Source organism: Aspergillus oryzae, chromosome 7 (genome assembly GCF_000184455.2).
Source record: "Aspergillus oryzae RIB40 DNA, chromosome 7".
In the NCBI taxonomy this organism is placed as follows: Eukaryota; Fungi; Ascomycota; class Eurotiomycetes; order Eurotiales; family Aspergillaceae; genus Aspergillus; species Aspergillus oryzae.
Window position 1 is genome coordinate 1,036,893 of NC_036441.1, and position 26,703 is coordinate 1,063,595.

Genomic DNA, 26,703 nt, shown 5'->3' on the forward strand with positions numbered 1-26,703 from the left:
ATCCATACCAGCTATGATAGGGTTTCATATTTGGGGCGTTCAATACCTAATCTGTCAATCGCTATTTTCGGACGAGTTCGGCATCCATCATATATTTAGGACTAAACTTTTGTTTAATTATTTACACACATTTCTTTTTTTTATTTTTTTTCTTTTTCTTTTTCTTTTTCCTTTTTCTTTTTTCTTTTCTTTTTTAATATCTATGAGAATAGGCGCCCTCGAGTGTAGGGGATTCCCCCGATATTCCTCCCCCCCCGGAGTGACGGGCAAGACAACTTTAGATTTTGAATTTTTCAGTCTTCATCCCGGGGCTGCTTTTCCGCTCGGAGATTCTTTTGTTATAATCTGTGATACTAATCTATATAAGTATTAGTTCTTTAACTATAATAGGTAAAGGTAACGTAAATAGGAAAGTTTTTTTTGGCTGTAATCTGTATAATTGGAATGCCTGGCGGTGTAATGATCGTTACTCTTTAGTTTTAGGCCTAGATTACTAGGTGATACCGAATATCATTCTTTCAATATAATGTATGCCTCTCCAAAGGATGTGTCAAGAATTTACACCTTCATTCTCCGACCTCAAGCCCCTTCTCTCTCTTTCTCCTTTCCCTGATAAAGGGGCGACATGTGAAAAACCAGACTTTGGCTGGGAAAGTCTCTTTGAGTCTTGCTATTGGAAGCGACTCCCACTTGTGAGGAAACCCACAGTTAACAATTTCAGTCCCAGTTCTGGTTGCATGCAAATCTGTCCGACTGCACTTCTGGCAAAGATGAATATTCGTGTTTCCCATCACTTCCGTCAGGATACCAATGATCCTTGATGCGATGCATGAGGGCAGTAAGAACTATCGCTGTTAGCATTGCGTGTACAACAACAGTAATGAGCGGATTGGTGGTCCTACAGCAGAAGTAGAAAAGACCACAGGTGTATAAAATGGCCACGTATGCGGGAGCCATGAACCCAGTTCCTTCAATAGCTTGACACAAATCCCTCGACGATCCAAACGCTACGAAGCTAAGAATCACGGCCACCTAGAAGCTGTCAGAGGCATATTCAAATCCCCAAATGCAGATGATACAATACCATTGGAGTCACATAAGGCAGGTTGCTTTGGACGTCTGTTGAAGCCTTGACCGTCCAGTCGGGTATAACCAAGATTTCCACAATCCTGAAGGTCGCCGCAACCACCATTGTATACCCCAAGACTTCGTGGATCTTTTTGCCCAGCATAGCCTCTTGGTGATGAGATGTGAACAATATCCCGAGAACCACGATGATAAGTGCTGGGATGAGATTTCTTTTAGTATGATGTCCCTTTCTTTTGCTGATCATGAGGCTAGCTGCTGCCCCACAAAGCACCATTAATGTGTACGACGAATGTTCTAATCGTCCAAGAAAGAAATGCCAGTCCTCGTCTGCATGATACCCGACTATCAGGACCACAATCATTACCAGGCCGCATGCAAGAAGCAGTACAGAATCATAGTAGTCGGGTGTCAGACTTCTCTGATTGGGCCATAGCCCAGCAGCGAAAGAGAGGAGTAGGAGTCCTTCGCTCATTACGAGCACCAGGAGAACTGCATGTGAGAGGGTGTTGTAGTAGTTCTCGCGAATACCAACGAATTCCAGGGATCCAGCTGTTACGTGATACCAACCAAGGGCAAAAAGTGCCATGGTTGCAAGAGTGTAAGAACGGTCCAAGTATTCCAGAACGTACCCCGAGTGGACTTTCTGCTTTTGATGAATATATAATCCCAATGATTGTCGCACGAGCAGAAGAATAGTCAATCCGACTTGGGGGATTATATACGTGTGATATCCACTACCGCCATGGATCCAGAGCCCAATCAACGATATTAAACCGGCTAGAACTTCCACAGCTGTGGCCCATGTCGATTGAATGATCTTCCAAACGTTAGCTATGCCGGTCTAAAAATGCATTACAGGATCTCATATCGCCGAGTAACTTACCCTCAGAGTAAAAGCTGAAGGTATCAGGAATGCAAAAGCCAGTACCTGGAAAGCAATGGAAACCCCGATCAAAGCGGACTTGAAATAGTTTGCGTTAGCGAATACCGAAACTACCGATTGAAGAGTACTTGCCATATTGAACACAACACTTTATGAATATTTGATCCGGGGAAGATGAGTGTGCAATCACTAAGATAAACTTGGAGTATTAGCACTCGCACATGGCCAGGGACCTCTAGGTCATACAATAGCTCAGAATGTCCAGAAGACCTTTTTCTAGGCGCTTTTGGCGCTTTTCTGATATATCAGAGCTCACCTGTAATAATTACTAATACACTTCGTACATGGGCCAACAGTCCACTTCAAGGGCCTGAACAGAATGTTCATGTTTTGTTGTGGATCCACTGATTAAAATTGAATGTGATGTACGGATGGTTCCACTCTGTTATGCTGAGCCTTCATTTGGCATTTTCGACCGCTGATCTTCGTACGAATGATTTGACAAGTCCGTTTCTAAGAGGATTGCCGTCTTCGTCATGAACCACATTTGAGAGTCATTCCAAAATGCCGAGGGAATTCTATATATGCGCCCCTGCCTCAATTCCAAGCATAAAACGCTCATGTCGTGAATCCTTTCTTTAGGATCAAAGCTGGGGCTCCAACAAACAAATTCTTTACCCTCAATAAGGATGCCAAACTCCTGGCATGGCCAGCACCTGGCCTGTCATCCAGTCATCGACGGTGTGCGGAATCTATATGGATATCAGCCTTCTTTGGCAGCTGGAGTGTTCTTCTCGATCCTCTTCACCATATTGATGATTTTTCATGTTGTTCATTGTATTCGCAGAAAAACATGGTGGTGTATGGTCTTCGCCATTGGCTGCTTAGGTGCGTCAACACATCCTTACCCTATCTCTTATAACTCATTTCAATATAGAGGGTAGTGTGGGCTAATATTCATATTGCCATATAGTTGAGGTCCTGGGGTGGGCTGCTAGAACATGGTCGGCTAAATGCCCATATACCAAGTCTGCATTTCTTATGCAGCTCGCTACACTGGTCATAGGTCAGGATAATTGTGATATGCTACGGAGTTCAGCCAGCAGCTTAGCTAACTAATATCCAGCCCCAACCTTTTTCTCAGCCGGAATTTACTTACTCTTGGGGTATATCATCCGAATCTTCGGACGGAAATCTTCCTACTTCCGGTCAGATTGCTACTTCTGGTTCTTCACCGTCTGCGATCTCATTTCCCTCGTAGTCCAAGCGGTTGGGGGGGCTCTTGCTTCCGCTGCACTCAGTGCTCACCGTGATATGAGCAATGGGACCCATATCATGATTGCCGGTATTGCATTTCAGATGGCCTCAACACTCGCCTTTGCCACCTGCATGGTGGATTGTGTCTTGAGAACCATCCATCGCCCGCGAGGTACGATTCCCAAAAGCGTCTCATTTCTGTTTGCTGCTATGGTTCTCAGTGTTCTATGTATCTGTACTCGAAGTATATACCGGCTCGCTGAGCTGTCTCAAGGATGGACGGGTTATCTCATCACACATGAGAAATATTTCATCATATTGGATGCAGTAATGATGGCTATAGCAGTCGGAATCTTTGTTATCTTCCATCCTAGTTTGATGGTATCTGCAGCAGCTAATCCACCGATGGGAAGACGCTATCGGGAGCTGGCGCCGATCAATGTCAAATAAACAAAGTGCATATGATATATCCAAAGATACATACTTTGGGATGAGATGTGTAGTTAATTTTGGGGTGGGGTGTCGATCAAAACTGAATCATACCTGCTGCATACCTCGCTGGATGTGCATCTGGGAAGCAAGGGGCTGCCTTGTACTGTGGATATCCACAAACAGGAAAAAAAATGAACCACCAAAAAAAAAACTCTCAATAGAGTCTATTGCATAGTGGCTGCAGCTTTTGCTCTCGGACATGAGTAGATAGTGTTAGAAGGCGTGTGAGGATCTTAACTGCGCGCCGCTTTGCAGAATGATAGTGGGTTATATGTAATATGTCGCGTTCAAATTGGTTGTTTTCACCAGCTGCAGCAATCTGAGAATTCCAGACATTCTCAATATCGCCTGGAATCCTATCTCAATCATATTAGACAGTGGTCTGAACCCGTGCAAGGCATCCCTCTCTCATCTGTTAATGAAAATAGCGTGGATAAATGCGAAAAGCCGCCCCAACCTGCCATCAAAAATCTACTGAGACGAGCTGAAATGTCTAGTGAAGTGGCACTTCGATCAGGGGACAGCCCATTCTGCCTCGACGATAAAGCTGAGACCGCTAGACTAAGCCGATTACAGCTGTTAGGTATTTCTGGCATATACATCGGTAAATTTTCCCCATTGTCCCCTAAAGACTCTCCAAGTGACAAAAAGCATAGGTGTTCTCCTGGCAAGCTCCGGGGACACGTTGGTTGTTGCCGTTTACAACTCTATCGGCTCGGATTTCCACGATCTCTCAAAAGGGGCATGGCTGCTTGTGTCGTATAGTTTAGGTTCTTGTATTTCCTCCCCTACAGTAAGTAGCTTCCGAACGACTCGTTCTTTGCTTTCGTGCAGTGTTGATGCAAACCCCGTGGGCCAGTTCGGGGCACTTGATGAACTTTTTGGAAGGAAGACGACGCTGTTATGGACATATTTTCTCTTCGCTGCTGGAAATATATTATGGTTTGTCCAGTCGTTGATACCAATTTCATGCTAAGGATATTCCCTAGCTAATTTCTTTTTATTTGCTTTTATTATATGTTGCAGCGGAGCTAGCACTTCAATGCCTCAGCTAGTAGCAGCAAGAGTATTAGTTGGACTTACTAGTGCGGGAATAGTTTCCTCATCATCCGCCACTGTGACCGGTGAGAATTACACGAAATTGGAAGTCCCTACTATACTAATATTGGAAAGCGCTCATCCCGTCCGATAAGGCTACTTGGCTTCGAAGTTACGCCGATGTGGCCAATACCATTGGGCGCAGCGTAGGAGCTGCAGTCGGATTCCTGTTCACAAAAACAATCGGATGGAGATGGTGAAGTACCTCGAAGTATCTTCCAAGGCTATTGTTCGTTCTAACTGTTGCCAAATAATATAGGTGCTTCTATAGTAACGTGCCGCTGATTCTTCTCTGCGCTTTTATTGTCGTACAACAGATTCCACCTGATTCGCCAAAGTCTTCGCAAAGCATGGACGACAGTCTTCCTTCCGAAGTCCAGAGCATTGATTGGGCTGGTGTATTCACTCTCACAATCACATTAGTGCAACTAATTCTCTTCATCCAGACTCTTCAACCAGGCCAGATCCAGCAAGCCCGTATGTTATACATAACAGGGGCTGGGTCTATTTTCTCCATATCAATCTTTGTTTGGATAGAGACATGCTGGGCGCACTATCCCCTACTCCCTCTTAACTCCATGAAAAAGGCATTTGGAGGATACTGTCTTTCACAATTCTTAATACTGTCCGGCCGGACCGGGGTGAGTAAATGTCTTTCCTAGTAACGTATTTATTTATTGCTGATTATAACATCTACGAGTAGCTCCTCACCAGTGTAGTTCCTTACTTCACTCGAGCTAACATTGGAGGTGATATCACAACTCTCCTAGCAGGTGGCATGTTACTTGTTGGCCTACCTTTCGGAGGGATTCTAGCAAATCACGTAGTGAGACGGTGAGTCTCCTCACAACGCATCATCGTTATTCGACCCCGCTTATAGCTCTCATCTCGGTTAAGGACACGCCATTATAAACGCCTAGGGCTCATCACAATCATTCTACTCGTGTTAACCTATCTTGTCGTCTTCCTACGGTGGCGGGAGGGTATACACATTTGGGAGATAGTGTTTCTGTTCCCTTCAGGTTTAGCAGCGGGGATGTTTCTTGCTACTCAGTTCATTGGCATGACTGCGGAGCTAACAGGAAATAACTTAATACAATGCACAGGCACGTACTACTTATTCCAACAGCTGGGTAGAATTCTAGGCCCTGCCATAGGTTTCGCTTTGATCCAGGGAAATTTCCAGGCGAGATTAAACTGGAAGCTACGGGGTCTGCCTAATACCTCAGAGGTAGGTTTACTTCAATCTTAAGCTATGTCAGAAGTCTAAAGAGTTCCTAGCTGGTCCGGAATATCCTCAACGATGACAAATTCTCTCGTACATTGCCAGCTCCAATGCAGGATGTTGTCCGTGAATGCTACTTGTATGGGTTTCAATTTGCTGCACGTAAGTGTCATCATTGCATCTTAGTGATCAGGGATCTTAACATTGTAGCGCAGTGTTTTCGATATTCAGTACTATTGCGGCGCTGCCCATTGTTGTACTGGTAAGAGAGGCTTATTTGGACTAAGGGACGTGGCCCATGGGGAGAATCTATGTCTTATTTTGTTTCCTTTTCTGTGATACGCTACATCCACTAAAACTACACCTGAATTTAAAATCTTTGGAGAGCAACAATGATGAAATAAGACCTACTTCCCCATAGTTTTCCCGATCAACTGACCATGCATGTTAACTGTTTACTAGGGCCACCTGTGAATAGAGAAATTGACATATCGCGTTGCTGAGTAGCAATACATATCCGACATTTTCTGACTACCATAGCCATAGAACAGAGTATAATACTTTCCTTTATAGACAGAATATGAATGTATTCACAATAGTTTAAATCCAGTAGAATATTGCAACACATGACTATGAACATGATAAAGCAACCCACAATTTAATCAATCAAGTTCGAAGTATATAAATTTATATCCTTTATTAGCCATCAGTGCCCTCCGTACATAGAATATAAGATGATATCTAGGAAGATCTTAAAATTTAGTATACTGTTATAGTGTCTAGTTATAAAGAATAAGAACAGACTTTGTGAAGAGAAAATAATTAACAATTTTTAAGATTTTTTTATGACTTTTTTTTCTTACGGAATACATATATTTTCACTTTAAAAGTTTGCGGTCTTAAAATTGTTTACCTATATCTAAATTACTTAGTTAAGACTCCTTAAATTGACTGTAGTCCAGGACATATACTAGATCTTGAACTCGAACCCAACCCATTAACAACTCTAACTGCACGTATTTAATTGACATTTTCAATAACTATTGGGATCCTGCCCTCAGCATCCCGAACCATATCACCCAGGCCATATCTGGTGGTAGTCAAGCTACAAAAAATAGATCAGTATTGTTCCCAAATTAATATGCTATATTTTTAGACTGACAACATACCTCCACAAGAAGTTGGCCATTTGATTGTAGCGACATCCAACTATGTAACTAGCGACCTCGTCAACCTTTTCCGGGTGAGTGAGTTTGATCTCCTCCAATAGTGCATCGGCAATTTGATCAAAGCGCTCGATATTCCGATTGATCTCTGCTTCAGTCTCCTTGACTGCTTGCCGGACGGTTAATCCACGAGCACTAACCAGGACAGGGACCATGCTGTCAATGTCACCGTGCTTCTGTATGAAGAACATGCGTTAGAAGAAGATAATAGTGCTCAGGTATTTTTATATGATGTAGACGTACGATCTCTTTGCGCAGTGACAGGAGGTCATTAGATAGCGACATGTTCATGTTCACCTCGTACCAAAGCGAAATCATCTTCGGATCGGTCATTATGTCTCGTGGGATATCATTTCCATCGGCAAATCTGCGTTGTGAAAAGGTTAGCGGCGTTTCAATCCTAGTATCAGAGCGCCACCATACTCATTGAGAGCCAACATCGAGGTAACAGCACTGGTTCCCATTCGCGTTTCTAGGTATTCGGCGACGATAGGAAGTCGTCCAGTCAACTTGCGCTTTTGCTCCCGCTGCTGGCAGCCCATATAATAATCAATTTCGTTAACAAAGGTCATTATTTGATCTGTCATGATATAATATGGATCAGCCCAGGTCGCAAAATAACTGCATAACAAGACACCGGTACGTACCATGGTTATAGACCTTCTGTAGATGTGCCCCGATCACGTCCAGACTCCGAATGAGTGGGCGGTTCGGGGGATTGTTCTGGAAGTCCCACTTGGCGGTTTCGTCATCTCCTACCCCAAGACAGAATTTGACGTATTCTAATGACTCCTTCCGGAAATCGTTGGCTTTGTGGATATGGATAAAAAGGTCAGAGGTAGACTGGTCGATCTCGTCGTCCCATGTGAAGAGCCAAAGGAACCAAAATGTGCAGGTCTGAAGACGGTCTGCCGTGGCACGCGGCCACCACATGGAGGACAACAGGGCGTAGTCATCTTGGATCAGCTTTGCCGCCTTCTTAGGGGGATAGAGACTACAAAAGTCAGCATGGTCAAAGCCCTAATTGCGTAATGGTAGAAACTGCACTTCTTGATTCGGGCTTCTAAGGCTACCTTTAGCCCGGGGTAATCAGGATTCACCGCCGTGGGCCAGGCTTTATAGTACGGCTTAAGATTCGGGATTGAGAAGGGTTCTTTGGTGAGCTTGGCCTTCAAAGCTGGCCGGGGATTGACAACGACAGATTGAGACATGGTAACCGAATACGATGGAAGAGTGGGTAGAGGCAGGATGACAGTCGACAAGTCGAACCGGGGTTCTTGGTTATGTTCTCATTGCGGTATTTGGTTAATTATATAGCGATCCGAGATGGAACGATATCGAGAGAATCTGACTGAGTATGCTCGGGGTTACAGATCCTGCAATCAGCCATTGACAGATTTGGCCACCTTCATCGGTGCGCCTCTTATCCAAGCACCGCAAATGGACCGCTCTAAGCCCAAGCAGTCAGGGACTGAAACGCTGAGCCATCCACGGTGGCCTGAAATGGCGAGCATTGGCTGGATACTGGGGGTTTGAAAAGAATAGCAGTGGACCTACGTCATGCCTCCCATTCGAAGTGTTGAAGATTGCGCTTGTCAAAGACTCAGCTTAGGCCCTACCTTGGAACTGTACATACATGAGGGCTGCTTAGGGCCTTAATTAGGCCCTCCTAGTGGGGCCATGTTATTTAGCACTCGGGCCTGAAAAATCCACTAATATCATAGCTGGGAACTGGCGCTGCGAGGGAATCATATGACTTTCGACTACCCTACCTAAAATATCAAGATTACTAGATGCCTTGCACTATCCAAATGACCTTGATGATCTGAATACATTGTACTAGTACAGTAGTACTGCATAGATTACCTATCTAGACTGCCTAAATGGGTTTAGATTGGTTATGTATAATGCTTGCTTCGCTTCGCTCCGCGCAACGACACTAGGGCTTACTCTGGACCCAATTTTAATGTTGACTCAATTTTGGATCAGACCTCCTCAATACGCAGCATAACAAGGGATGAACTTATCAGGATTTGATTTTTTATGTAATCCTATCAAAGCAGCCCCCTCCCCTCCAACTGCAAATCAAATCTCGCCAAGTCGAGCCATTTGCGCGTTCCGACCATAGGGTGGATTTGTCGAGTTTTAGGCCCATTCACGGCCTCTGCACTTGCCCCAGCATGGAAAGAGGGATGATTTCGGGAGGATGGGCGAACAGGCTCTCCTCAGTGGCGACTCGCCGAAGCTCCGCTAATTTCGGATTCTGTCGATGTTGATGGAGAGCTTCCTGATTCTTGTATCTATACATGTTGTTTACCATAAGCAACTCACTCCAGAGATGCTAGCTATGGTATTGTAGGACTACCACACTACCACCGTGTTTGAGGTAGTTCACTAGATAGAAACTTACTTCTCAAGGACTATCATGATCGGCTCCCCTCCAGGCCTGGAACCAAAGAAAACTTGGTACTGCAACGCATTGGGTTCGTTTTCCTGCATGGAGGCGATGATACCGTTCATGATTTCTTTCAACTGTAGTCGAGATATTCACATTAGATAATTCTAGAGGAAACTCATTTGGTAAAGCTTACCCGGTCTGCTTTCCCAGCTCGTGGGTAAACAATGGCGCACTGGACCTGTTCTTGTGATTCTCCCATAGTAACAATGGAAATCCGAACAAGATGTAATGCCTTATGGAGAAGAAGGATGACCAACGAGACTGCGTTGTCAGACCTGCGGGATATTAATATTTATCCGTAGTGTAGAAGAATTCCGCTCTGTTGGTTCGGCCCACGTATGCCTGAAGGCTTTGCCCACTTCCAACGAATTAAGAAAAGGGCCAGTTTCGCTGTGCCTACTCTCCAGCTAAGTCGTCCCTGTGTTTTATTTCACAAGAGATGCAGCAGAATATGATTATCCCTAGTTTTTGGACCGGTACCGCCATTATCGGCCTGGTCGCGTGCGCCTATGTGTCCTACCAATGCCTTCTCTCCCCGCTAGCGAGATTTCCAGGTCCTTTTGCGGCCAAACTCTCGAAGGGCTGGAGGGCGTATAAGACAGCAAATGGTCAATGGCATCGCAAGCTTGTCGACCTTCATCGAAAATATGGACATGTGGTCCGCATTGCGCCAAACGAGCTGTAAAATCTCCTCGCCCCTTGTAGTTGAGACCGACCTAACATCGACTCTGCAGGAGTGTTGGCGATCCCAGCTCATTCCGGAAGATCTACAGTATGTGCAGTACCACTTGCTCCGCACTTCTGGAATGCTAACGAGGTCCGGCAGAGGCCGGGAATGGGTTCAACAAGGCTGCGTGCTATAGCGTGGTTCAAGGTAATCGGCCGTTTGATTTAACTGGAGAACGCAACGAAAAGGTGCATTCGGAGCAGCGCAAGCTGGTAGCAACTGCATACTCAATGAGCTCGATGGTCCATTTTGAGTCCAAGGTCAATGTAGTAATCGAGACTGTGATTCACAAACTGGAGGCACGATGCAGGAAAACGATTGATCTGGGACATTGGCTGCAGATGTGGGCGTTTGGTGTGTTCACCCATTTATTAGTTCCTCTTCGGACATATCCATCCCATGGCCACACGTCTGAGAACCAACAAGGCCACTACTAAACTCTCTCAAACCAGATGTTATTGGATCCGTCAGCTTTTCTCAGCCATTTGGATACGTCGAGAGCGGAGATGACGAGGGCGTCTTTAAACGTATCCAGAATGCAATGGGCTCGGCAGCTTGGTTAATGCACGCCGGTTGGCTGTTTAGATTGCACCAGAAATTGATTCCAATCTGTGGAAACTGGCTGGCTGTTAATGATCGCAACGGCTACTTCTTCCAGGTCGCATGCAGGGAAGTATCCGGACGGATCAATCGCGGCGGTGACGACAAGGACATCATCGGACAGCTTCTAGAGACGCAGAAAATCAAGCCACAGCTGAAAGACTTGGACATTTCTTTCATGATGACATCTAACGTTTTTGCCGGATCGGACAGCACGTCCATTGCCTTTCAAAGTATCTTTTACTTGCTACTTACTCACCCCGCTGCTCATGATCGGTTGATGCGAGAACTGCGTGAGAGGGAGGAGAAGGGAGAGCTGAGCGATCCGGTTTCGTTTCAGGAGGCTGAATCCTGGCCATATCTACAGGCAATCATCTATGAGGCCATGCGACTGTATGCTCCAGCAGCCTTTGTCTTGGATCGAGTTGTACCCCCAGAGGGTATGATGATCGAAGACAAGTTTGTACCTGGAAATGTGAGCTGCCCCTTTTTTATATTTACGAGAGACCTATCGTTCTAACTCTATAGACTGTCGTGGGATCAAGTGCTTGGGTAATCCATAGAAACCCTGAAATTTGGGGCCCAGATGTAGACACCTTCCGGCCTGAACGATGGCTCGATGACAGGAAAGATGAGTATAGTACGTTTCTTATCTAGCTATGCCCAATATCAGTATATTTGTACTGACAAGCGTTACCCGTTGCAGAGCGGTACTTCTTCGCTTTCGGTGGAGGCTCCAGAACTTGCATTGGCAAAAGTATGTGTTCGTCCACGGCCTATATATGTTTCTTAACTAATGTTTGCTTTAGATATCAGTTGGCTTGAAATAGGGAAGGTAGAGATTTCCTGGGATGTTCATAAATTTGACTTCTTGAGATTCGCTAATCAGACATTTCTTAGTTGGTTCCAACTCTACTTCGGCATTTTGAAATGAGACTCGAAAATGGTGCAGTGCTGAAAGAGGAGTTCTGGTAGGTGGACCTTGTGCTTGGAGTCCAGACTGAAGACGCTCTAATTTGATATCAATAGCGCTCTTGTTTTCCTCAAAGGGCTTAAAGTTCATATCTCACGTCGAAGGGTTTAGAGATATACTGGACTACACATGTTTGATATGAGCGAGATGAGCGGCGGTTTCCCTCTGTCTTTTTGCCGTACATAGTCATACAGTATTTGATACGTGATGCCGTTTGTCTAGCGTTAATAGTAAAGGATATCGTCGTTTCTTTCTCTCGAAGTCTGTTGTTTCTGAGAACACATAATAGAATTATGGCCACACCACACTACTTTGCTGGCATCTCTACGATCATTCTTCATTTTCTTCATCTTAGTAGGTTGCAGGGTTGATGCATTCAGAAAAAGACATCCACTCGATAGAAAAATTACAATAACAGCTAGCATAAACTTCTTCCCCACAGAGAATTATATGTCTAACTCTTCACAGGGTGCAAGTTCACCCATAGAGGGGGCTTAACCCAGAAAGTGAAATTCTTCTGCTCATCCCAATCCCCGCACTTCGGATTCAACTCCAAATCAAAGTGATAAACGAGTTTAGCCAGCGCAAGCTTAATCTCCTGATATGCCAAGTGCCGACCAAGACAATTCCGAGGACCAAACGAGAAAGGTTGCAGAGCGCCTTTCTTATCCTTGCTATACATCGGGTCACCGAGCCACCGCTCAGGGGCAAACCGGTCTGGATAGGTGAAGTTGCTCGAGGCCCGGAAAGCGGCATACATGGGCATCCCAACACCGATGCCTCCCGGGATGTGTTGATCGTTCAGCACGATGCCTTCTTTGGGAACCATGCGGGTGTGGTTTGCCGGGGATGGAGGGTAGATTCGCAGACATTCTTCCACGGTGGCGAGGAGATACTTGCATTCGGATAGACGGGCCACGGTGATCTCTCCATCATTGACAAAGGTGGTGCGGATTTCCGTAGCTAGTTTTTGGAGAACCGGTGGGTTCTTGCCGAGGTGAAATGTGGCACCTATGAAACCTATGTTAGCTACTGGGTACAGATGGTGCAGAGTTTGCTATACCGGCGAGTAGAGTTGCTGTTGTTTCGCTCCCGCCGATGGTGAGGATGTTGGCGTGTTCTTTTAACACAGAGTAGGGAATGTCGCCTTTCTTGTAGAGGGCGATCATACGTTTCATGACATCTTGGTGTTGTGGCTCGTGCTGGAGGCGATTCTGTAGTTTACCCTGGAGTTTAATCTGTAAGCACTAGCATATTGGATGGGGATATGGGGAATCGCTACCTCAGTGAGATCGCGGTGTAGAGCGACCTGTCTTTTCACGTTGCTAGGAATCGCCCATTGCTTGTATATCTTGTCGAAAGGGAACGGCAGATGACGGGCAGCCTGACCCAGGGACATGAGAATGGCAACGCACAGCATAGCTTCAATCCAATCATGAAGCTTGGAGCTGGTCAAGCAATGGAACTCTTCACCGTATGCTGGAATAATGTGAGTCAGGAGAGCTGATGCATTATCTCGTTATACCTGGGAATGAAAATACTTAGAAAGCCGATAACATCGAAGGTAAGATACTATTTTTAGGTTAGTTCTGGTCGTCCAGGTAGTATAAAGGGAGAAAGAGGCAGCCTCACATTCCATTGATCCGTCATATTCAACTCTCTCGTTCCCTCCGCGGAGGTCTCCTTCAATCGCTGGACAAACAAGTCGACAAAATGGTGAAGAATATGCTCTTGGTCTTTGAGGGATTTTTCCGAGAACGAGTTGGACAGTATCTTGCGATAAAAGGTGTGCTCATCCCAGTCTCCGGTTAAGATGGTAGGAGTGGGCTTCACGGTGTCATGATATCGCGGGTCTTTAATCAGCTCACGGTAGTCCTTTCCAAGCTGATGGCCGTAGATTGCACTCCAGTTCTCGGGCTGGATGAAGGACAGTTCGTCTGGCGCGATTCGAACGACATCACCATATTTTTCATGTAACTTCAGGGTGTCCTGGGCGACTGTTCCCCGAGCGAGTGAGCGGGCATACCATAAGGACGACGCTCGTCCTAAGAGTGGCCCAGGATATCGAGCCAGAGGATGGAAATAGAGGTTGTACAATCCTACGGCCAGATAGAACAGGCTGTACTAAATTCGCCACAAGCAGTCAGAGGTGAGTGGGTGGTGGATCTGTTACTCTAGTCTTCAACATACAACGACAATGAAAGCGAGAGATAGAGACAAGAGGATCCATTGAAAGCCCCCTGCGCTGAACAGGGCGGAAATTGAGTTCATTTCGGTAGGCAGGAGCAAGACCAAGTAGGCCCGATCATACGGAATATGGCAGGCTTGACAACAAAAAGAGAAACTCTCAAGATATTCTTAAAACAGATTGCTACAAAACTAGCAGAAAAGGATGTCAAATGTCTTGCTAAAGGGCTAAGTTCCGAAGATTACTGCGGCAAGAAATGCCTGAGAGAAGAGGATTCCAACCATGAAGATATACCGTATTATGCGCCTTGGCGTCTTTTTAGTGCAGCGGCACTGCTCGATAGAGGATTTCTAAACAGTACTATTAGTTGGTTAATTTGGACAGCATAAGACCTACTGGAGCATTGGTAAGGAGCCACGGCAAACACGCTGGTAGGGGCTTTTTTAAGGCCTTCCAGGCCCACTTCGCGGTGGAGAAGCAGATCTTACTCAGGCTGGCCTAGGGCAGTTCATGCAGCATTCGCCTAACAAGATTAGTTCGGATAGATTGAATGGAGCTGATAGGGATTTGGTATGGCATGAAATAAATTGGGTGCCATCCAACCTCACCCATTTCGCTGTAGTAAGGAATTTTTATAAACGTTACTAAGATCTAGAGCACCCAGGATTGGAAGCAAAGAGATAATATCTAGCATGCGCTTGCTGGTTAAAAATTAGTAAGCGATCTATGGACCCACGATACGCCCAGGGGTTGAGTACGAGTACTTGGCTAACTATAAGTAAATGTACACTATGGACCATTTTAATCTGGCAGGGCCGGAGTCGAATACGAGTATAACGAGCCTCGAATGGCTGGGTATCAAGAACTCATTCACTGGCTCCCATTGGGCACACATTACGGGTCTCTCGGAGCTTCATCCAACAGGTTTTCTTTGCTTGATAGCCACATTGATTATTGGCATTGTTCACTTGACCAGGGGCCCCAAGCCTACCGTTCTGCCTGTTGTCAATCCCCCCGGTACATTTGAGCTGACAGCGAACCGAGTAAAGAAGGAATGGCTAGTAGATGCAAGGCAGATTATCCGGAGGGGATTCGAAAAATTCCCTGGAAAACCATTTAACATGATCGCTGCTGATGTGGGATTGACAACGGTCCTGCCACCAGAATACGCCAGTGAAATTCGAAATAACCCAAGCCTTAGCTTTGTCGCCTTCATGGCTCATGTAGGAATATATCCACTCCTCTATGGGCATCGTCGAGTATTACATACTGACTAGGTCAATTAGTTGTTTTTCAGCGAACTGCCCGGATTTGAGCCTACCAGGGAAGGGATGTTTGATAATGATATTGGCATCACCGTCGTTCATAAGTATCTCACAGTAAATCTAGGTCTGTCGTTCATCTGGATAGGCAGCTCTGGGGTAATTGCTCACGGACTATCGGTATAGCTCGAATCACTGAACCTCTGTCACGGGAGGCCACGGCCGCGTTGAAGGATATATTCACCGACAATTCAGGTGGGAGCTGATTGATCTCTCCAAGTCGAAGCAAACTAACTGTGAATGAGCAGAATGGCATGATGCCAATTTGAAAGCCATCAATCTCGCCTTAGTTGCTCGATTGTCGTCCCGCATTTTCCTGGGAGAAGAGCTTTGTCGGAACGAGGAGTGGCTCAAAATCACCGTTAACTACACAGTTGACGTGATGAAGGCGGCAGAGAGACTCCGCAGAGTGCCTGGTCCGCTTAGACGCATTGTCCACTGGTTCCTCCCCGAGGCCCAGAAGTGCCGCGATGAAGTCAAGCGCGCTGGAAAGGTCATTCGGCCCGTGTTGGAAAAGCGACGGAGAGAGAAAGCGACGATGGAGTCCGAGGGTAAGGAGGCCTTGCAGTACAATGATGCCATAGAATGGTTCGAGCAGATGGCCAAGAGTCAAGGTACCTCCTATGACCCAGAGGTGGTGCAGTTGTTTCTTTCGACCGTGGCCATCCATACAACCTCGGACCTGTTGACCGTGGTCATGGCGGATCTGGCTCGCAATCCAGAGATAATTGAGCCACTGCGGGAGGAGATTTCCTCAGTACTCCGAGACGGTGGGTGGAAGAAGACGTCGTTGACCGATATGAAGCTTTTGGATAGTGTGCTCAAAGAGTCGCTCCGATTAAAGCCCATTGCTGTTGGTCAGTGCTTCCCTGTATACTTAAGCGTAGTGATACGCTAATCAGCCCGCACAGTTTCCATGAGGCGGGTCGCCATGGACCATCTGAAGCTCTCGGATGGTACGTTCCTACCCAAAGGTACCAAGATGGCTGTTTCGTCGCACCGCATGTGGGATCCGGATGTATATGAGAACCCGGAACAGTGGGATGGCTTTCGATATGTCAATCTACGCGAAACCCCGGGACAGGACAAACATGCCCAGTTTGTGTCGACAAGCGAGCGCCATCTGGGCTTTGGACATGGTAAGCACGCCTGTCCCGGTCGGTTCTTTGCTTCTAGTGAGCTTAAGGTCGCGCTGTGCCACATTCTGATGAAGTATGACTTTGAACTGGCCCCCGGAACGGTTGTACAGCATCGCTACTCGGGGGCATCGTACTACGCAGACCCTGCCATTCGTGTGATGCTTCGAAGGAGAAATGTCGCATTGCCTTCTTGGTTTGAGCGATAAGGAAATTGGAACACCGGGAGATTTTATTGTTATGGAAATTGACACATTGGATCGTAAGGAGATCGAAAAGTAACAGTAATAGTGGACCAAGTGTCCGCCTCTTATCTTGTCTATAATTTGACCTGCCACCTCGTCCGGATATACTCTCCATACCGATAGATCGCAATTAGCAAAGGGTTAAATACCAAAGCCATGAACGCCAAAATAGAATTTCCCCATCCGAACCCCAGCGTGTCATACATGCGCTGCCCGGCCAGGGGCAAGACCGCACCGCCAATGGACCGAAGAACAGCGTTCGCGGCGATAGCAGACGCGGCATAAGTTGGGAATGAATCTACCAAGTAGCTCACCATGGGCATAAAGAAGAACATATTGCCCAGGCCGACAATCCCAGAGCCAACGATAGGCATCATCCAGTGTATCCGAGCTTGCACGCTCCAGCCATACCAGAAGAGCCCAGCTGCAATGACTGGGCCCGAGAGAATCATCATGGGCAGTCGATGCTCTGGCTTGGCCGACCCGAACCGGTTTGCCTGTGCCACCATATACCGGTCGCTCGTCATTGAAAAGATCCAGAGGCCGACGAGGTTCCCGATGCCGAGCCCCAGATAACCAAGCCCCGATATGCCAATCGAGAAGTGGTATGTATCTTGAAAGACGGGCGAGAAAGTGGTCACCAGCACGTAGAGAATGCCGTAAATAACGGCACAGCATAACGCGACGATCAGGGAAATGGGCGACAGCAGAAGCAACTTACACGGGCGAACCAGGCTGTAGAAGAAAATTGCAAAATTAACCGAGCGATGCGTCACACTGCTGTGTACGGTGGTCTTCCGCAGCCTCTTTGCTCTACGGTTTAGAATGGTCATCGCGTATGTCTCACGGGTAAACAGAATCTGGCAAATGGTGATGGTACCATTCTGAGCCTTGTTAATCCGACCTTCCCTCCTCATCGTCTATAGCAGGGTGACTTGAGGATGACTCCACTTACCACAATCGTCAGGAGCCAGAAAACCCACCGCCAGCCCAGGTTCTGAGTCAAGAACCCGCCTGCGACAGGCCCGATGGCTGGGGCCACAGCCTGGCCCAGCGTCACAAAGGAGAGCGCAAGGCCTCGTTGGTGCATGGGAAATAGATCCGCAACTGTTCCGCCGCCGATGGTGAGAGGCGCAGATCCTGTGACGCCAGCGAAGAAACGGAAGACAATCAGCATGGAAATGTTGGTCGAGACACCGCAGGCAACAGTGAAAATAGTGTAGAGGATGTTAAACACAGTGTAGCAAATCCAGCGGCCGTACATCTCGGATATGGGGGCGGCCAGCAGAGGCCCAAAGGCGAGTCCCAGGACAAAAATCGAAACGACAATTGTTGTCAACAGTTGATTCTCCTCGTGAAATTCGTGAGCCAGCTCGACCACACCGGGAGCAAAGATGGATGAGGCCAGCGGGCTTTTCTCTCTCGCTCTGTATCAGCGACTGCGCAGCACTCCGTCGTTTGTAGACGGGTTAACTCACATTGTAAAGGTTCCAATGGAAATAATAGCCACATGCACCCATTTGGCCAATGGCGACCAATTCAATGGGTTCGTGGGGTCGTCCTCTCCTTCCCAGGAGACGACATTGTCTTGACTCTGCTCGCTGTCGTGGTCCCTGGGCCTATCGGCTTTACCTGCTGGCGTTTCCATCTTGTGGCTGGCTAACTTGTTGTCGCACACTTCAGACAATTCAGAGAGGCCGTAAATCACTGCGGTCTGCGATCTCTAAGATCTGGCGCAGGTAAACATTTATCGTAGGGAAGGAGAAACTTTGCAGAATTAGGAACAGACTTGCGGCGCATGAAGGAAAGAAAAGGTTTAATTGACCTCCTAAAACCCCAGTGGGTCATTATAAGCACTGACCGGCCGCCTAAAGTCGGCCAGCTGCAAGAGAGCGCTGATCATTGGAACGGCTAAAGAGAGAAGACTCGACTGGGCAGTGTTCACTTATTTCCTTTCCTTAAAAATTAATTCCCTCACCTTATTTGACTGGGGACAAGATCTCCGCAGACTGGACTATTTACTACGAGTCAAGATAGATGTTTAGGTTTACAATTAAGCTCTTCATTTCTTTCATTATCTTGCGAACTACGACAATGTCCATATCATCAATCATGACCCTACTTCCCAACACTGGCAATGTAGGCAGTCAGGTCTAGCACCCGCCGACTGTATCCCCACTCGTTGTCATACCAGCTCACAATCTTGAGGAAGTTCGGGTTCAAAGAGATACCAGCCTTGATATCGACAATTGATGAATGAGGGTTCCCCTTCATGTCACTTGAGACAACATCATCCTCGGTGTAATCAAGAATACCTACTCATCCTTAGTTATGCTATCAAACCAGAGCCACAGTCAGCTTACCCTTTAATTCTCCCTGTGCAGCTTCCTTGATCGCAGTAATGATCTCCTCATAGGAGGCTCCTTTCTCAAGGCGACAGGTCAAGTCAACCACGGACACATTGGAGGTTGGCACCCGGATCGACATTCCGGTCACTTTACCCTGGAGCTCAGGGATCACCTTACCAACGGCCTTGGCCGCCCCGGTACTACTCGGGATCAGGTTCTGAGCAGCAGCACGACCGCCGCGCCAGTCCTTCTTCGAAGGTGCATCAACTAACTTTTGCGTAGCAGTATAAGCATGAACCGCGGTCATCAGGCCTTCAACTACCCCAAACCTCTCATGAAGAACTTTAGTCAACGGCGCCAGGCAGTTGGTAGTGCAGGAGGCATTCGACACCACATCGGCCCCTGCATAAGTCTTCTCATTCACCCCCATGACGTACATGGGTGCGTCGGCAGAAGGGGCAGAGATAATGACCTTCTTGGCGCCACCTTGAAGGTGAGCACTTGCCTTTTCCACAGTAGTGAACACGCCGGTCGACTCGATAATATATTCCGCTCCAGCATCCTTCCATGGAATTTTGGCAGGATCCTTTTCCGCGTAGAACTTGACCTTCTTGCCGTTGACAACAATGGAGTCACCGTCAATGTGAACATCATATTCAAAGTTGCCGTGGGTAGAATCGTACTTGAGCATGTATGCCTAAGCAACCGACAGATTATCAGTAATCATGTCCATTTCGACATCAGACCCATCCAAGGGACATATACCGCGTATTGAACCTCGATAAAAGGATCGTTCACCATGACCACTTCAGTGTTTTCATGGGAGAAGGAGTTGCGGAATACGATCCGACCGATCCGGCCAAAGCCGTTGATACCAACTTTAGCGGTCATTGTGTTCTTTGGTAGTTTTGGCTTGCAACAGGAATGGAAGGCCTTGATGTGGGTGGAAATGACAGTGGAGGATACGAGGCCACGGACGAAGGGAGACAGACAGGGTAGCGAGGGCAGGATTTTTAACCCCTCTCAGATACTCGGTCTTACGACCTCCGAACATACCACCCTCGGACAATGACCTCAAGTAGCAGAGTCTACTATGTACAAGGATGCCTCCGGTGTACTCCGTAGAGACCAGGTAGAGCCTGTTTTCTCCCTGGTAGTCGGTAGCCACTACTAGCCGGATCCAGACACCGGCTTAAACATGCGTTATCTGCGCCCAGTGAGAATATGCTCCGTACCTTGGTTCATTAGGTCGAGATATGCACCTAGGGACGACTAGTGGCGTAACTAACCCTATGGAGGTCATAATAGTGGCCTACTAAGTAAGACGCCCAACTTCCGTCGGATCAGCCCGCGGAAGGCCTAAGAAGTGGGGACCGAAGAGGGCCTAAGAAGCTTAGCCCTACTTAGTATGCTATCACCAGTGCTACTATAGCCTTTAGGCCACGCACTGGGCCACCAACAGGACCGAGGATAGAAGGAAGAGGTTTCAATGTGGTCTCCTAGACACACGGAGGATCATGACCGGCAATGATAAAAGTCGAGGCTGAAAGTCCTGGTGGGTAGGTTCGATACGATGTAGTTGTAAAAGAGCTGGTTTCGCCATTGTTCTGGTCCTTTAACGACCAGTACATACAATGGCTTCCTTAACAGGTGCTGCTGCTGTTTTACTAGCGTTCATTTTAGCCTATTCGACCGCGCTCACCATTTACCGTCTGTTTTTCCATCCGTTGGCTAGGTTTCCAGGACCAAGGCTGGCGGCGGCAACAAAATGGTACGAGTTCTATTTCGATATCATCAAATCACCAGGTGGTCAGTTCTTCAAAGAACTCAGTAGGATGCATGATGTTTATGGTACGTCAGAGTAAAAGCCTGGTGATATCTCCTGATCAATTAATTGATCATCTCCCAAGGACCGATTGTCCGGGTCAATCCCGATGAGATTCACGTTCGAGATGCAGCCTGGTTCGAAGTTCTGTACGCGCCCAACCCGACGAAACGCAACAAATATCGTCCTTCGGCGGAGATGGCAGGACTGACCCTCGGAAGTATGACGTTGCATTTGTATATATTTTTGGTTCATCCTTCATTAACTCGGCTTGACAAAAGTCCACGGCACAGTTGACCATGACCTCCACCGACGACGACGGATGGCGATCGCCCCAATGTTCAACAAACAATCCATTCTCAGTGCCGAACATCTGATCAAACAACATATCGACGAGCTGACCGATGTTTTTGAGTCATATCTTGGGACCAACAATCCAATCAATTTACAGACCACCTTCTTGGCCTACACTACTGATGTCCTGTACCATTACATGTTTGATACAGATGCGGGCTACCAACGCGACTCGGGGGCCGCTCAGCAATGGAGGCACTCGATGGACGCTGTCGCGCAAGCTACCCCTTTCTTGAAACAATTCCCCAGCCTCCTGTCAAGAGTAGCATTAATACCGCTTCCTATGCTGATATGGGTTCTCAAGCGGATTCAACCCGACGTTGCTGGATTACTGGGCACACATCAAGTAGGTTGCCCCCGTGTTTTGTAGACACTGGAGGAGAGGCTGATTGAGTAGCTGATGGCAAGCATTGTATCAAAATACATGGCATCCAAACCCGAAGAGGATCAAGACGAACTGATAGCAACGAAGGCTGTCAAGCCCCGTACCTTATTTCACGCGATCGAAGCGAGCTCTTTACCACCTCACGAGAAGGCTCCCACTCGTCTGGCGCAGGAAGGTCTAACCGTCCTATTTGCAGGTGGCGAGACAGGTTCACGTCTGCTTGCCCACACAGTATACCATTTATTGAAGAATCCCGAGATTCTCGAGAAGGTTAGGAAGGAAATCCTCGACGCTGCAGGAGACTCCAACCAACTGCCTGACATGAAAGCTCTCGAGGCTCTCCCTTGGCTTGTACGAAGCCTCTCACCTAAGGATATTGCAACGGGGACAGGCTGATTGGATATAGACTGCCTCTGTCCGAGAGTCACTCCGCCTTAGAGCTGCGACTACGTCTCGATTGCCGTTGGTCACCGAAAAGCCATTGGCATATGCTGACTGGGTGATACCGCCCAATGTGAGTGCCATGGATATCACAACAGAAGTTGCTTGGATGTGAATGCTAAATGATCGGTACCTTTAGACCCCTGTTAGCATGAGCCACGGAGATATTCTACACAATGAAGACATCTTCCCAGACCCTATGAAGTTCATGCCTTCACGGTGGTTCAATGCGTCACCGCAGCAGAACCGCCTGTTCGTGCCTTTTGGTAAAGGAACCCGTATGTGCGTTGGAATGAAGTAAGTAAGATGCGCAGATCTTCACTTCCGTTGCTGATCTATTTGGTGATCAACAGCTTCGCCTATTGTGAGATATACATGAGTCTTGCCGTCATTCTTGCTCGGTTTGATTTAGAGCTATATGACACCAGATGGGAAAGAGATGTGCATTACACTCGTGACTGCTTCCTAGGCGAACCAGACCCGGCCAGTCCGGGCATACGGGTCAAGGTTGTTGCTGACCACAAGACATTTACTCGTTCTTGAAACTTATCAGTATAAGCGGAGAAGGATAGAAATAAATAAGGACACCGAATTCTCTAAGCGAGATGGTATTTGGCTCTATGCGAATCTGCTTTTGACGTCTCCCGTATCTGTGGTCCGTATCATAAAAATCATCATGCGAGTATACCTCGTCAATTTCTATCCAGGTTAAACTGAACAAGAAAGCTCTACCCAGAGCTACGTCCATACAGGTGGCCGCTGACCCACTTCTGCGCTTCAAAGCGTTTTCTCTCAGCTTCTTGCCTCGATTTCATGATGAATGTCTATATCGGGAATCGCATCGGCCGTGCCGTGTGTCTCTTGACCCGCGTAGTGGCTGTTATTATGGATCCTGCGCACATGATCTCTCATGTTGTCAAGTCTACTGAACATCCTCGAACATCGCTCGCCTCTCTCATCCAGACAAGGGCATTGAATCCTTGGGTCGTGCTTTGCCTCATGTCGGGCACGGTCTTTCCTCGTCGCGAAGCCGCGCTTAGTGGAGGGATGAGGGCCCTGTAGACCCGGCCCAGCCTGCGGACAATGCGGATAACGGCAAAAAAATCGTTTGAAATGTTGTTTATAGTGCCGTCGAAGCTCGCGGGACCCGGTAAACCGCAGTGTCGACTTGCACCCAGGAAACGGGCATGTCACAGCACCGGGTCCTACAACTTCAAGGTCGCTGATCTGCATCCATCGGGGCTCCGGGTCGGCCCTATCCGTCAAGTCAGGTAAGTGAGTGGTCGGACCCACCCTTGCAGGATTCAAATCCGCGGGAAGTTGTAGCTCACCCGGGAGGTTGTCAAGAAGATCAAAGGGACCGAACTTGTTCGTTTCGTCGTGTTCTGGAGAAGGATCTATAGGTAGCAGCCCGGGGCTCGCCATCGACAGAACATCACGCGATGATTCTGGAGAATTTTGACGGTTAAAGAGCGGAAGAGCCATCCATGTTTCAGCCATTTTCAGACGCGGTACAGATACACTCGATCGGCCGTTTTAGGTGAGACTCGTGGGCATATATACCCTGGTCCCCTAGAAATATGGGAAGCACATTGCCGTGTTTCATGTCATCCTTGATAAGCAGCAGTGTTTTTCTGTCATCATAATTGAACTGATATACTTGATTCGCTCACCGATCCCCTTATGTGTCGAATAGGACCACTGTTTGGGAGCCAAAAAAAAAAAACCAGTGAAAGGAGAGCAAGGCTGTGACAAGAGGCCTATTCCTTTGTTGCGCAGGTGGAGTCAAAGGAAGGCAGTGGTGGACTTCGCAGTACAAAGTAGTATCCGAAGATCCTCAACCGATCAAACCCGGTCGGTTCTTTCGGGCCGCAGGTGGAATACTGATGACCCAATATGACCTAATCACGGGGGGGGACTAGCCCCGAGAGGGTCAGGTACATGACCCCTGCACACTAGCACCCAATCCGCGTACAGACCAGCTCCCCGTGCTCGCTAATATAGCCTAGGATGTACTACTATAATTGGTTTAGCACTAATACTTATCTAGAATAGCCTGAAAAGAAGCTCAGAGTAGTAGGCGGATCAGTACTCCGTACCCGGGCGATACTTCCTAAAAAGGGAATTTTCTAATTCGGCAATTTGGTTTCCGACACCTACTAGTGCTAACTTCCGACAATGTGACTCCCTCTATATACTAGCACTGTAAGATCCTGATATAGATATAAGCTCTGTATTTAATCAATATCAATATATCATAGAACAGCAAGCATATTTTATAGACTAGGGTCTAAATAAGTGCGTGGCTTAATGTAGGTAAGAATTGGCTCTTGTCCAGAACCTTGATTCAGTCCTCCGTAACTAGGCAGAAGATACTACTAGTGTATACTCTGCAGTCTCTAGTGAGCAGCCCCATCCGCCATTCGTCACCCCGATATGGCGGCTTACTTAGTAGAGACGACTATAAGCACCAAAAGTACCATGCTTGCTACGCCAATCTGACAAGGCAAGATGACAAAGCAAACCCCTGATTCGCCCAATCAACTGTTTATCATCCACAGGTGAAACCTGGTCCAGACCTTGGATGACGGCTACAGCCCACCAGCTCAATGTGAAGAATCTAAATCTTGACTAATCCTATGGCCGTTGTTACCCCTCCAGGTTACCTACACGGAGACAGGAGTACATACCTTGCACTCGAGTTATAGCTTCCTCGATATATCAGTGATTGATTTCTTGATATCTTAGCAAGTTCTGACCCACTATACTCATTTCGTGCAATGCCCGGGATCGGGCGTAGATAAGCCATGGTCTCGGTTGAACGGGGGTTCAGGAAATCAAGGATTAAGTGGACAAGGGTTTGGGAAATCCTCAGAATTCTCCCTGAGGTTATAAACCCCGTTCAGCCGGATGTGTGATTTATTCATCCTCTAAAGCCTGTACGGCGCCCAACCATGTTCCCGGATAATTAAAGTACCGTGTCTGGAGTGCCAGAAATAACCAAAGGAAATATTGAAAGTATATCTCACCAAAATGATCTCAATGAGTGTACCTAGGAAAAAGCAGGAGAGGGAAATCAGCCTTCTGATGCATTATGTGGACGACGTGTTTCCTCATCAATTCCCTATCTATCATAGCCAGTTTGTGGGGAAAAGAGAATGGCTGTTGCCCTTGCTCTCTTCAACGAGATCGGTCTATTACGCTACGCTGTGCCTCAGTCTACTGCACAAGGAGAAAAGCTCCAATCTGGACCAGCCAGGGTCGGTATCTTTCTGTCAAGAGGAGAGACTCCGATATTATATACTGGCGCTGCGAGAGACACAGCAGCTTTTACAGCAGTTGAGCCCAGTATGTGACCTAGAAGCCATGAGATCCTGTGTTCCTTCCCTGGCAAGCGCTCTACATCTGATCAGTTATGAGGTAAAGTAGCCCTTTCTCCGACAGGATACAGTGACTTTGTACGTTAACTTGGCTACCTTAGTCTTCCTGCCCTGTATACGGGGATTGGAAAGTTCATCTACAAGCTGCAACATCACTGATCCCTATTCTCGTAGGGGGCTGGAACAGTATGATTAAACCTATCAAACATACTTCCACCCTTTGGACAGGTTTAACCCTTTCTGATTTCCATGACCTCCACACAGAAGGGTCCCTCTCTTACGAAGATGCCAGCGCCTTACGGTTTCTAACCAATGCACTAGCTGTAACTGGCATCCTCTCGTTCATTTCAACCGGCCCGACATCTGCACTATCCGACTACCGCTACCTGATGGATGCCACATGCGACATGGTCCAGTGTGACCAGTTCCTTGGTTGCGAGAACTGGGTGATGTCAGCTATTCTAGACGTAGGCCTACTGGACCGGTGGAAAAGAGAAGAGGAAGGTAACCGACGCCTGAGCTTCCGGGAACTAGCAAACCGGGCCAAGAGACTCGAGGACTGTCTGGAAAACGGCATCAGAGAGCTATCGGCCAAAACGTCCGGCTCTTCAGATGCAGTTAGCTCCATTACCCGCATTTATGCCAGTTCCACCCTGACCTACCTCCATTCGGTAGTTTCGGGTCTCAACCCGGACCTAAGCGAGATACAGGAGAGTGTTTCTCGGACCATTGAGCTCCTCAAAGAATTATCCAACTGGCATCTTCTCGCCTGTCTGACTTGGCCCCTGTGTGTGACTGGATGCATGGCAGCACCGGATCATGAAGCCTTTTTTCATAGTCTGGCTATTTCGGCGGAGATTAGTCCGCATTCGTTGAGGCATACTTGGATTGTTTTACGGATATTAAAGGATGTGGGCAAGGTTCGCGGCTCTTTGGGGGAACAGATATTGCCCACATGGGAACAGATTCTTTGTATTGATGGAGCTCCAATACTACTTACATAAAGATCGTCTAAAAGAAGCTGGGGTATCTTTTACAGTCTCATTCAAAG

The 26,703-nt window shown here is 47.4% G+C and overlaps 11 protein-coding genes across 11 annotated transcripts; 5 read left to right on the plus strand and 6 right to left on the minus strand.

Annotated features, from left to right (window-relative positions):
* Positions 1 to 717: 717 nt before the first annotated feature.
* Positions 718 to 1,675, minus strand: AO090011000405 (uncharacterized protein; the record flags this gene model as incomplete). The annotated part of the gene is made up of 3 exons (XM_001825992.3): positions 718 to 845; positions 903 to 1,032; positions 1,085 to 1,675. 3 exons carry the CDS (start codon positions 1,673 to 1,675, stop codon positions 718 to 720), a joined length of 849 nt encoding a protein of 282 aa, XP_001826044.3.
* A 986-nt stretch (positions 1,676 to 2,661) lies between these two features.
* On the plus strand, positions 2,662 to 3,679 carry AO090011000406 (RTA1 domain-containing protein; the record flags this gene model as incomplete). The annotated part of the gene is made up of 3 exons (XM_023232935.1): positions 2,662 to 2,860; positions 2,946 to 3,065; positions 3,117 to 3,679. 3 exons carry the CDS (start codon positions 2,662 to 2,664, stop codon positions 3,677 to 3,679), a joined length of 882 nt encoding a protein of 293 aa, XP_023093491.1.
* Positions 3,680 to 7,653: 3,974 nt separating this feature from the next.
* AO090011000408 (terpene synthase family protein) lies at positions 7,654 to 8,203 on the minus strand (the record flags this gene model as incomplete). Its single annotated transcript, XM_001825994.3, has 2 exons — positions 7,654 to 7,850; positions 7,918 to 8,203. The coding sequence occupies 2 exons, from the start codon at positions 8,201 to 8,203 to the stop codon at positions 7,654 to 7,656; spliced, it is 483 nt and encodes a 160-aa protein (XP_001826046.3).
* Positions 8,204 to 10,167: 1,964 nt separating this feature from the next.
* On the plus strand, positions 10,168 to 11,712 carry AO090011000410 (uncharacterized protein; the record flags this gene model as incomplete). Its single annotated transcript, XM_023232936.1, has 5 exons — positions 10,168 to 10,409; positions 10,463 to 10,500; positions 10,546 to 10,809; positions 10,872 to 11,530; positions 11,584 to 11,712. The coding sequence occupies 5 exons, from the start codon at positions 10,168 to 10,170 to the stop codon at positions 11,710 to 11,712; spliced, it is 1,332 nt and encodes a 443-aa protein (XP_023093492.1).
* A 770-nt stretch (positions 11,713 to 12,482) lies between these two features.
* On the minus strand, positions 12,483 to 14,299 carry AO090011000411 (cytochrome P450; the record flags this gene model as incomplete). Its single annotated transcript, XM_023232937.1, has 6 exons — positions 12,483 to 13,039; positions 13,092 to 13,179; positions 13,254 to 13,507; positions 13,570 to 13,600; positions 13,661 to 14,152; positions 14,219 to 14,299. The coding sequence occupies 6 exons, from the start codon at positions 14,297 to 14,299 to the stop codon at positions 12,483 to 12,485; spliced, it is 1,503 nt and encodes a 500-aa protein (XP_023093493.1).
* A 708-nt stretch (positions 14,300 to 15,007) lies between these two features.
* AO090011000412 (cytochrome P450) lies at positions 15,008 to 16,883 on the plus strand (the record flags this gene model as incomplete). The annotated part of the gene is made up of 5 exons (XM_001825997.1): positions 15,008 to 15,439; positions 15,503 to 15,605; positions 15,665 to 15,733; positions 15,787 to 16,395; positions 16,450 to 16,883. 5 exons carry the CDS (start codon positions 15,008 to 15,010, stop codon positions 16,881 to 16,883), a joined length of 1,647 nt encoding a protein of 548 aa, XP_001826049.1.
* Positions 16,884 to 16,993: 110 nt separating this feature from the next.
* On the minus strand, positions 16,994 to 18,567 carry AO090011000413 (MFS transporter; the record flags this gene model as incomplete). The annotated part of the gene is made up of 3 exons (XM_023232938.1): positions 16,994 to 17,803; positions 17,875 to 18,346; positions 18,398 to 18,567. The coding sequence occupies 3 exons, from the start codon at positions 18,565 to 18,567 to the stop codon at positions 16,994 to 16,996; spliced, it is 1,452 nt and encodes a 483-aa protein (XP_023093494.1).
* Positions 18,568 to 19,037: 470 nt separating this feature from the next.
* On the minus strand, positions 19,038 to 20,158 carry AO090011000414 (type I glyceraldehyde-3-phosphate dehydrogenase; the record flags this gene model as incomplete). The annotated part of the gene is made up of 3 exons (XM_001825999.3): positions 19,038 to 19,234; positions 19,283 to 19,964; positions 20,033 to 20,158. 3 exons carry the CDS (start codon positions 20,156 to 20,158, stop codon positions 19,038 to 19,040), a joined length of 1,005 nt encoding a protein of 334 aa, XP_001826051.1.
* Positions 20,159 to 20,901: 743 nt separating this feature from the next.
* Positions 20,902 to 22,815, plus strand: AO090011000415 (cytochrome P450; the record flags this gene model as incomplete). Its single annotated transcript, XM_001826000.1, has 7 exons — positions 20,902 to 21,118; positions 21,178 to 21,312; positions 21,374 to 21,792; positions 21,844 to 22,182; positions 22,238 to 22,345; positions 22,412 to 22,569; positions 22,626 to 22,815. The coding sequence occupies 7 exons, from the start codon at positions 20,902 to 20,904 to the stop codon at positions 22,813 to 22,815; spliced, it is 1,566 nt and encodes a 521-aa protein (XP_001826052.1).
* A 249-nt stretch (positions 22,816 to 23,064) lies between these two features.
* Positions 23,065 to 23,772, minus strand: AO090011000416 (uncharacterized protein; the record flags this gene model as incomplete). Its single annotated transcript, XM_001826001.3, has 1 exon — positions 23,065 to 23,772. The coding sequence occupies one exon, from the start codon at positions 23,770 to 23,772 to the stop codon at positions 23,065 to 23,067; it is 708 nt and encodes a 235-aa protein (XP_001826053.1).
* Positions 23,773 to 25,305: 1,533 nt separating this feature from the next.
* AO090011000417 (fungal specific transcription factor domain-containing protein) lies at positions 25,306 to 26,656 on the plus strand (the record flags this gene model as incomplete). The annotated part of the gene is made up of 2 exons (XM_023232941.1): positions 25,306 to 25,692; positions 25,754 to 26,656. The coding sequence occupies 2 exons, from the start codon at positions 25,306 to 25,308 to the stop codon at positions 26,654 to 26,656; spliced, it is 1,290 nt and encodes a 429-aa protein (XP_023093495.1).
* Positions 26,657 to 26,703: the final 47 nt, after the last annotated feature.